At 42.5% G+C, this 9,618-nt stretch overlaps 1 protein-coding gene across 1 annotated transcript; it reads left to right on the forward strand.

The window, feature by feature from the left end:
• Positions 1-1,523: 1,523 nt before the first annotated feature.
• LOC112245716 (E3 SUMO-protein ligase CBX4-like) lies at positions 1,524-7,835 on the forward strand. Its single transcript, XM_024441896.2, has 5 exons — positions 1,524-1,847; positions 2,032-2,075; positions 3,043-3,108; positions 5,143-5,209; positions 5,935-7,835. Exons 1-5 carry the CDS (start codon positions 1,779-1,781, stop codon positions 7,453-7,455), a joined length of 1,767 nt encoding a protein of 588 aa, XP_024297664.1. The 5' UTR covers positions 1,524-1,778; the 3' UTR covers positions 7,456-7,835.
• The last annotated feature ends 1,783 nt before the right edge of the window (positions 7,836-9,618 follow it).

Here is a 9,618-nt window from a genome sequence, read left to right on the forward strand (position 1 = left end):
GTGCCTGTCTGCAATAGGCTGAACATTGCCGCCTGCATGAACTGTTCTCCTTTAACCCTTGCGCTGCTGAATTTTATTTACGTTTAAAATGATACTCGACGCTTGCGCCTTTATACCGAAAACATATAACGAAATAAATAACAATATAGACAAATACCAATAATTTTACAATGTGTAGGCTTATACAATATAACAGATCGTTTGATAAGCCAAATATACGGTCGTGTGTGTGTGTGCGCGCGTGTGTGTGTACAACCGTGCGTGTGCGACGACTATAGCGCACTTGTCAACATGTCCAACCTGTTTTCGTGTTTCAAAGAGACAGCGGGCATAAGAGACACACGAACCACCACCAGCGGCAATAACTGTGCTGTTGTAAGGTGCAAAAAAAAAACGCACATTGGCTTTTCTATGTGCCAGAGGTAGGCCCATGCGTCTCTCGCCCAAGTGATAACGCAGCGGCCGGTGCCCGTCAGAGTCGGATGGCAGAAATAAACGCGGTGGAAGAAATGCCAACGGGGTTTAAGACCAACTGATGTGACCTACATATCTCTGACACAACCACGGGCCTTTGATGTGCAGAGAAAATTCACTCGATGCCCCGTACCGCGACACTGGCGCTCGGTAATGGTTTTACATATGACCTTGTATTAATGGAAAGGGTAGATATTTATGGAAAATGCCTACCAGCACGACGCATCCTTGCTCATCCATTTGGTATGTTAGCCAAGTCACCAAGGCGAATAGGAAAGCTCACGTTTATGGATTTTCTTTCAAAGATCCCAGTGTGAAGTCTTTGGAAAACAATCATAAATAATATGGGAAACCCATATTACAGTTATCAGAATCATATGAGGGTGATGATGGTTATTATTATTAGAATGTATCAATTAGATTGGGGAGTGATTAATACGATCTTCTATACCTGATTTAGCTGGTACATACTGTTTCAGTGTGCATAATGTTTGTTTTCTACCGGGGTTAAATGCTCAAGGTACCATTTATTGATCGGTATCATTCAGTTGTGGGCTACATAGGGCCTACCAGATCCATAATGAACTGTTACATATATTTATTTTTGGAGTGGGACACCAAAGTTGCATTTCAGTAGGCCTATTGATGATGAGTCACTCACACAATGACATTCACTTAATTTATCCAATCGGTCTCAGCCTTTAATTAAGGAAACCAGGGCTGTGTCCTTTAGAAATATCTGGCATACACTTGTAACAATTGTGAAAACGTTAATGAATACATTAACAAATAGGCTACATTAATTAAAATCGATCAAGGAAATGGGCATGGAGCATAGGCAATGGTAGCCTTGATTCCTTTTTTCATGATTTGCATGACATGCGTAAAAGGCAATAATTGCGTAAAAGGCTAATGTTCAGTCCCAATTCCCAATTTGACATATCATAACACATTATTATACTTTTCATAGCACCCTCTTGCAGTTCCATTTCACCCTACACATCCATGGGCTAAAAGCATGAAACTGCCCCAGCCCCCAAAAGCGCCTCCTCCTCCTGACGTCACATCAATGGCTCTTTGCATGAACTGTTTTCTGCAACCCCTTCTCGTGTGCAAAGCAAAGCAAAACGTATCGCACTGCCGCTGCCAACGAATTCCGACTAGACTGAGAGGGAAAGAGAGGGAAGATCGGAGCGAAGGGAAATCTCTCGTATCAATTTGAACGACGGAAAAACAGCACAAAAGCGGGCAGGGGTGACATTTTCTACAGCCATTGGAAGAGAAACCTTCCCCTTGCGTCGAACATGGAGCTACCCGCCGCGGGAGAGCACGTCTTTGCGGTGGAGAGCATCGAGAAGAAGCGGAATCGAAAGGTTTGAAATCACTTCAAATATATGATTGCTCAATGTCCAAAAACAGGGTTATTTGGTATCGCTATGCAATATATTTCGTAATTGATGGAAGTAAATTATGTTGTTGTTGTGTTTTTGCAGATAGACAATGTCAAAGACCCGCTTATAATCAAATTAACCAATATGTTCTCTCATCTCCGTATAGGGGAGGATGGAATACCTAGTCAAGTGGCGAGGATGGTCTCCAAAGTAAGTTAGCTTTGAAAATACTATAGCCTACTTTAGTACTGCCTAGTAATGCAAATTAATATTTCAAGTTTTCAAGTGTGTGTGTGGCGCGTGCGTCTTTGCGCGCGTTGAAGTGAACGTTTGATTCGATCGATGGCGCTTAGGATGCCATCACTAATTTATGTGTTGAGCGAAAATTAAGGCAACGTGGGGTAACTATCCCCCACCCTCAAGAACATTTTCTAGTAATTAACTCTTATAAGCTCAAATCTAGGTATCTTATTTAAATTAAATACATCTAATAATGAAGCAAAATGACATTGCACATCTCACTATTAATATCCTCACTATGATGAGGTTTTGATGTAAGGTGCCTCTTTTTATTTGCACACCAAATCATGCCCAAACCATCCTACAATATAAAGAAAATGACTGTAACTCAATGAAGTTATTTGTAGATGATTTGGACTTGCAATATGATTGTATAATTGTATATCTATAAAAAGCTTATAGATCTAACGTAATTTGAATATATATATATGGGGGGGGCAGTTACCCTGGGGGCTTGTTACCCCACATTACCCTAATCACCCTCATGATTCCCATAGAGTAACCGTTTTGCTTGTGTTGACTTTGTGAAGTATACTTCCTAGCAATTATTAACACTTTATAATGACCTATTTCCAGAGTATAGGCTATACTTTGCTCTTACTTTATTACACATTTATCAATAATATGCATAATGTTTATGTTTTGATATAGGCCTATTTGGTCAAGACTGACTGCTAACTGTTAACAGCTAACCTGATTACAGAAGTTGCCTAGCTACTTTACAAGGGATTCTGTCAGCAACCAAGCAGATGACGGCAAAATTTGATATATGGTTGTAGTTTGGTTGATAGAAGGCGACCTCTGTTGATATTAATGTCTCTCTCTCTCGCTCTCTCTGTCTCTCGCCCTCTCTCTGTCCTACTTTTTGTCTTAATAGATATAACACGTGGGAACCAGAAGAAAACATTCTCGACCCGCGACTGCTTGACGCTTTCCAGAACAGGTGAGTTTGACAGACTCGATTTGACGAGCCGACCTTGTGTAGTCAATGGGGGTGGGGGGTGCTGCTCTGTGCGTGTGTCTGTGCGTGTGTCTGTGCGTGTGCGCGCATAGCGCACCACTTCTATCCCGTGGTGTGCGTAAAATGTGCCCTAATTGAATTACATTTTCCTATGGCAATGTCAACTTTTCAAACCCCTAAAAAGACATGATGCAATCACAAGTTTTTTTATTTTTTTTTTTATTTTTTTTTTATTTTTAAATAAATCTCAGTAGGCCTAGAATAGCAGTAGGCCTACACAGTGACCACACAAATCGGATTGAAAACATTTTGGAAAGATTGCGTATGACTTACAATTTCGTGGTCGACCATATTGGACAATGAATTGTCCCTATGTGATATTCTTAGGCCTGTAATAATAGATTGATTGATTTTAGTTTGCCCATACCACAATAGGCTATCATCTTTCACAGGCTACATGCTTATGCGGACACCAGGGCCAAATATTCCTTGACTGCATGCTTTGTCTTGTCCCCCATCCCTGCTTCATCTCACCATGTATTGAATGAGGAAGGCACTGGGAACAACATTAGACAAAAGGCGCCCTAGGCTTCTAATAATAGGCGATATTCCTGAAACAACCGTAGAAGCATCCGCTTGAAAACGCCGTTGTGCCTTTTCAAGATGACTTGTTTGCTGGACAGGCATTACTGTTAACCGGTAATTGCTAAACCTCCCGTGGGGGTTTCCTGGACGTGAACACACAACTACAACTGCACTATGGCGCAAAAACCATGCAGTGACTCGGCCTGTCGTCGGGGTTTGCTGTCAATCTCTCCCGCCGTGTGCGCACACCAGCTTTTAAAAGAGATGGGTCACTCAGTAGGGAAAATGTCGACAGAGGGCGGTGTCTGTTTTCGCCATTATCTCTGTCTCTGAACGGGGGGAGTTTTTATTGTAGCTAATTACGTGACTCTCCAGGGGGCCTCACCGGGCAGAGTACCAGGCTATGAAAATATACTGAGTCGCCACAGTAATTAGATGTGCTCAAGGAGGAAGGGGGGTTGACATCAGTACTCATTGGGTATTGAATTACTGCTATTGAGAAAGCATGGAAAACAGTGGGCTATAGGGAAAGTATCCTACCCACCAGTTACATGGTCTATAGATGTGTAGTTCATTCAGGCCCTGAATCTATTCCATCCTTATATGGATTGAATTAATGAACTGGAAAACTATTAATTCCATGTGGAAATCATTTTTGGAGTAATGCCGATTTAGTCAGGCCAAAACCATACATTATTTTTGGAGTAATGCCGATTTAGTCAGGCCTAAACCATACATTATTTTTGGAGTAATGCCGATTTAGTCAGGCCTAAGCCATACATTATTTTTGGAGTAATGCCGATTTAGTCAGGCCTAAACCATACATTATTTTTGGAGTAATGCCGATTTAGTCAGGCCTAAGCCATACATTATCTTTGGAGTAATGCCGATTTAGTCAGGCCTAAACCATACATTATTTGACATGAGAAGGACTTTGATATGCAGCAACGCTTGGTATACAAGTAATAAGGATATATGGCTGTAGACTCTACACTACATTAAGTATGATATTTGTAATTCATGTCTAATGGGTTCAGTTAGAGGATCTAGTGGTAAACATGGGGATATGACAGGGGTATTCCACTAATGTTTCATGTCACCAATTAGGATTCAATGGTGCATGGGATTTTCCCATAAATTACTGCATTGCCTTACTGTATTTCATTATTGTTAGTACATCATCCTTGCATAAGCAATGAAAGTACTTTATTGTGTGTAGTCCCCTTTTGTAGTTAAAGTACTGTATTCTGACCTAAATACAGTTTTAAATGACAGGGGGGCAAATCCCACAAATCAGGCCCCTTCCAATAAGATTTGAAATACCCCCCCCCCCCCAGCTACCTAACTCCGTTACATTATGTTGTTAACTACTAAATAATGTATTATTGTGGATGGTTTGAGTGACATGGTGATGTTTTCTGTCTTACACAGGGAGAGATACGAGCAGCTTATGGGATATCGCAAAAGAGGGCCAAAGCCAAAGCACCTGATCGGCCAGGTGAGTCTTCACATATTTTGGAGAGTTGACAATTAACTCCTTGATTACTATACATTTGATCAAATAAATGTTACTATTAATGTTACTATAAGAGATTGAGTACATTTTTGCCATCCAACACTAAGACCAACACATTCTTTAATTGAGACGGGCTTTCTAAGAAGTCCTTTATAAGACTACAGAATAGGTGTTAAAATCTGAATGACTGTCATATAGATTAGGGGCACATGCTGTTGATAGGTTAGGGATAGACTGGGTAGATTAGGTCTCCAAAATGTCTTCAATCTTAAAGCAGTGACTGAAAAGTACATCTAGACATCAATCACAAATCGAAAGAGCAAAAGGAACCCCCTCTAGGTAGTGTTTGTTCCTCTCAGGGCGGTGTTGGTGGTAACACATAGGAGGAAGTCAGTGATGGGGCACAAAGCAGTCTATGGCATTCCTCAGAGCTGAGGTCAGAGCGGCTAGAGGAGCCACTCTGAAATGTAACTCTGATGGCCAGGAGGGTGGGAGGGCTGACAAAATATGTATGAAAGGCCCTCACAGAACTAAACACAAGTTTAGAACTAAACACAAGTTTAGGGCTCAGGACTCACTCAAAGGTCATCTAGAGGGCACCATTTGATGATGGCATTTTTCTAACCTTCATTACAGAGAGAAAGTCAGTCAGATAATCATGTCAACAAGTTGATCTATCAGTTAACTAACAGCTGTGTTTTTCTCAGGTCCCGTCCTTTGCCCGGAGATCCAGCGTCCTCTCAGGCCTTCAGGAGACCACCCTGGACGAGGAAAACCGGCAGAAAGTGGACCCCATCCAGACCCAGCAGTACCAGCTGAACAGCAAGAAGCACCACCAGTACCAGCCCCTGCTGGCCAAGGAGAGGGAGGCCGAGCAGCAGGCCAACGGAAAGAAGAAGCTCTACTACCAGCTCAACAGCAAGAAACATCACCACTACCAGCCTGACCCCAAGATGTATGACAGCACCCAGTGCATGAAGCCCAGGGAGGCCACCAAAGCTCCAGAACTGCCCACCAACCACAGCTGGAACCTGCCTCCCGCGCTACAGCAGAAGTGGGTCCGGGACAAGGACTCTGGCTGCCTGAGCAAAGTCAAGGATATCACCATGGAGCTAAAGAAGCTTCCGGCTCACCTCAACGACCACAGTGGGGAATCGGAGCAGAGCAAGGCCACGGCCAAAGAGGACGCACCGCTGTTGAAGGCCAACGATGTCAGCGACAGCAAGCTGAAGATTGTCAAGAACAAAAACAAGAATGGACGCATCGTCATTGTCATGAGCAAGTACATGGAGAACGGCATGCAGGCGGCGAGGATTAAAAACGGAGATGTGGAAACCCTTGACGAGCCGCAGCCGGACAATGATGATGATGCTGCTGCAGAAAATCAACTTGAAAAGATGAGGCTCGTCCAGAAACTGGGTCTCACCAACGGATTCGCGAAAGACTGCAACAAAGACGTTAAGTTACACGCCCTCAACTCAGGATCTAACGGATCTAACGTATTTAAGTGTCCTGCTGAGAAGGTTGACTCGCCCAAAATGGAGCTTAGTGCGACAGAGCAGCCCCTGAGGCTGACCACCAAACCTAACCTTGCCCCTTGGCCCTTTGAGATGGGGGTTCATAGAAGGACTCAGCCAGTAAACGGCTCTTCTCCAGCCTTCAAACGTCACCTTTCAGAGGCAGACAAGAGCGAGGACCGGGGTGGCTGTAAACGGTTTCTAAACTCCCGGAGTATCAGTGCACCCTGCACTGTGTCCTCACCACCTCAGAGCAACTCCATGGACCAAAATGGCCACCATAGCCACAATGGCCACCAGGACTATGACTTCCTGGAGTCTAACCAGGACGAGCCCATGGACCTCAGCTGTGTGAGGTCCAAACGGGAGGCTCCAGTTCCCACAGAGACACAGGTGGCTCCTTCTGCCGAGGAGGAGAAGACTGCCGAACAGACAAAACCGCCATTGGCTATCACAACAGAACAGACAATACCGCCATTGGCTATCACAACAGAACAGACAAAACCGCCATTGGCTATCACAACAGAACAGACAAAACCGCCATTGGCTATCACAACAGAACAGACAATACCGCCATTGGCTATCACAACAGAACATACTGTGGAGGAGGAGCCTTTTCCTTCATTCAAGCCTTTCCTTGGGAATATAGTCATCACGGATATTACAACAAACTGTCTCACAGTGACATTTAAGGAATACGTTACAGTGTAACGAAGCTGAAAAAGACGATCTGAGGACGAGGGATTAATAGCAAATGTGTGAATATGTACAAATGTGTGTTGGAACATATTGGTATTTTCAGATGTTTGAATGTAAATAAGAGCCCTTACAGTTTGCATTTAGTGGGGTTGAGATTCATTTTGTTTCGGGTTCCTAACCCTTCTATAATTTGTATGTACGTAGCTTTGGCTATCATTCTCTAAATGAGCCCCAGAGTTGTTGTCATACTTGATGATGTAAGCTTCTAATTGAGTTACAAACTACTTTAGTATATGCTATTTGACACATGGTATCAGGGCTCAGTGAAAAAGCACTTACTCTTGTAAATAATTATTTACTTTTTATAAAGGCTTTATATCCGTTTTGCTTTACAGTCTTTGTTTAAGGTCTATATATTGAGAAAGAAAAAGTCTATATACTGATTATCGGTAAATGACACTCTCTTTCAGTTTATTTGCCTGTGTGTGGTGTTTGTGCACGCAAGTGAATACGTTTGTGTGTCTGTGAGTACATGTGTAGTGAGGTTGCAAAATGATGGGCCGTGTGTGCGCCATGTGCAGTACCATTCAAAATTTGGACACAACTACTCATTCAAGGGTTTTTCTTTATTTGAACTATTTTCTACATTGTAGAGTAATAGTGAAGATATCAAAACTATTAAATATCACATATGGAATCATGTAGTAACCAAAAAGTGTTTTAGATTTTAGATTATTCAAAGTAGCCACCCTTTGCCTTGATGACAGCTTTGCACACTCATGGCATTCTCTCAACCAGCTTCATGAGGAATGATTTTCCAACATTCTTGAAGGAGTTCCCACATATGCTGAGCTTTTCTTTGACTCTGGGGTTCAACTCATCCCAACCCATCTCAATTGGGTTGAGGTCTGGTGATTGTGGAGGCCAGATCATCTGATGCAGCCTGGAGGTGTTTTTGGGTCATTGTCCTGTTCAAAAGCAAATGATAGTTCCACTAAGCGCAAACCAGATGGGATGGCATATCGCTGCAAAATGCTGTGGTAGCCATACTGGTTAAGTGTGCCTTGAATTCTAAATAATTCTCTGACAGTGTCACCGGCAAAGCACCATCACACCTCCTCCTCCATGCGTCACAGTGGGAACCACACATGCGGAGATCATCCGTTCACCTACTCTGCGTCTCATGAGAGCTAGTTTCATCATAGTGCTTGATGGTTTTTGCGACTGCACTTGAAGAAACTTTCAAAGTTTCTGCATTGACTGAGCTCCTTGTCTTAAAGTAACGATGGACTGTCATTTCGCTTTGCTTATTTGAGCTATTCTTGCCATAATATGTACTTGGTCTTTTACCAAATAGGGCTATCTTCTGTTAACCAACCCTACCTTGTCACAACACAATTGATTGTCTCAAACGCATTAATGAGGAAAGAAGTTCCACAAATTAACTTTTAACAAGGCACACCTGTTAATTGAAATGCATTCCAGGTGGCTACCTCATGAAGCTTGTTGAGAGACTGCCAAGAGTGTGCAAAGCTGTCATCAAGGCAAATGGTGGCTACTCTGAAGAATCTCAAATATAAAATATATATTTGTTTAACACTTTTTTGATTACTACATGATTCCATGTGTGTTATTTCATCGTTTTGATGACTTCACTATTATTCTACAATGTCGAAAATAGCTCAAATAAAGAAAAACCCTTGAATAAGTAGGTGTGTCCAAGCTTTTGACTGGTACTGTATGTGTGTGTGTGTTTGCAAGATGGACATATTCAAACAAGGAAGATAGAAGTCCATTGCTTGGACAGATCGTGCCATGTGAGACGACAGGGAGAGCCAAACAAACAGGGCCTCCCGGGTCAAACTGCACAAGTCAATGAAGGACCTTAGAGTTAACATGTACTTTGCACTGTTGTAGGCTGGCTGAGGGGGGTGAATGGCTGCTGCGAAGGGGATGGCCTTAGCCTCTTATCTGAGGTTAACGTTTAGGAAGATAGATATTACTGGTTTCAATTATTGTAAATATGTGAAATACCCACTAATATCATTCATTCCCTGTAGTGCTGTAACAATGTGGGATTTTAGATATCAATTCAAGTCCCATTGGCCTAGTTCTTTCTTCAAGATCCATAACATGGATATGATTAATTTAAAAAATAATGCTATGTTTATAATT

Source organism: Oncorhynchus tshawytscha, linkage group LG02 (assembly GCF_018296145.1).
Source record: "Oncorhynchus tshawytscha isolate Ot180627B linkage group LG02, Otsh_v2.0, whole genome shotgun sequence".
NCBI classification, from domain to species: domain Eukaryota; kingdom Metazoa; phylum Chordata; class Actinopteri; order Salmoniformes; family Salmonidae; genus Oncorhynchus; species Oncorhynchus tshawytscha.

What these genes read in the sequence shown, in the direction of transcription:
- LOC112245716 (XM_024441896.2), top strand. Translation starts at nt 1,779, where the DNA reads ATGGAGCTACCCGCCGCGGGAGAGCACGTCTTTGCGGTGGAGAGCATC. An exon ending in TGGCGAGGATGGTCTCCAAA is followed by an intron (nt 2,076 to 3,042) that starts GTAAGTTAGCTT and finishes TTGTCTTAATAG; the next exon opens with ATATAACACGTGGGAACCAG. An exon ending in CAAAGCACCTGATCGGCCAG is followed by an intron (nt 5,210 to 5,934) that starts GTGAGTCTTCAC and finishes TGTTTTTCTCAG; the next exon opens with GTCCCGTCCTTTGCCCGGAG.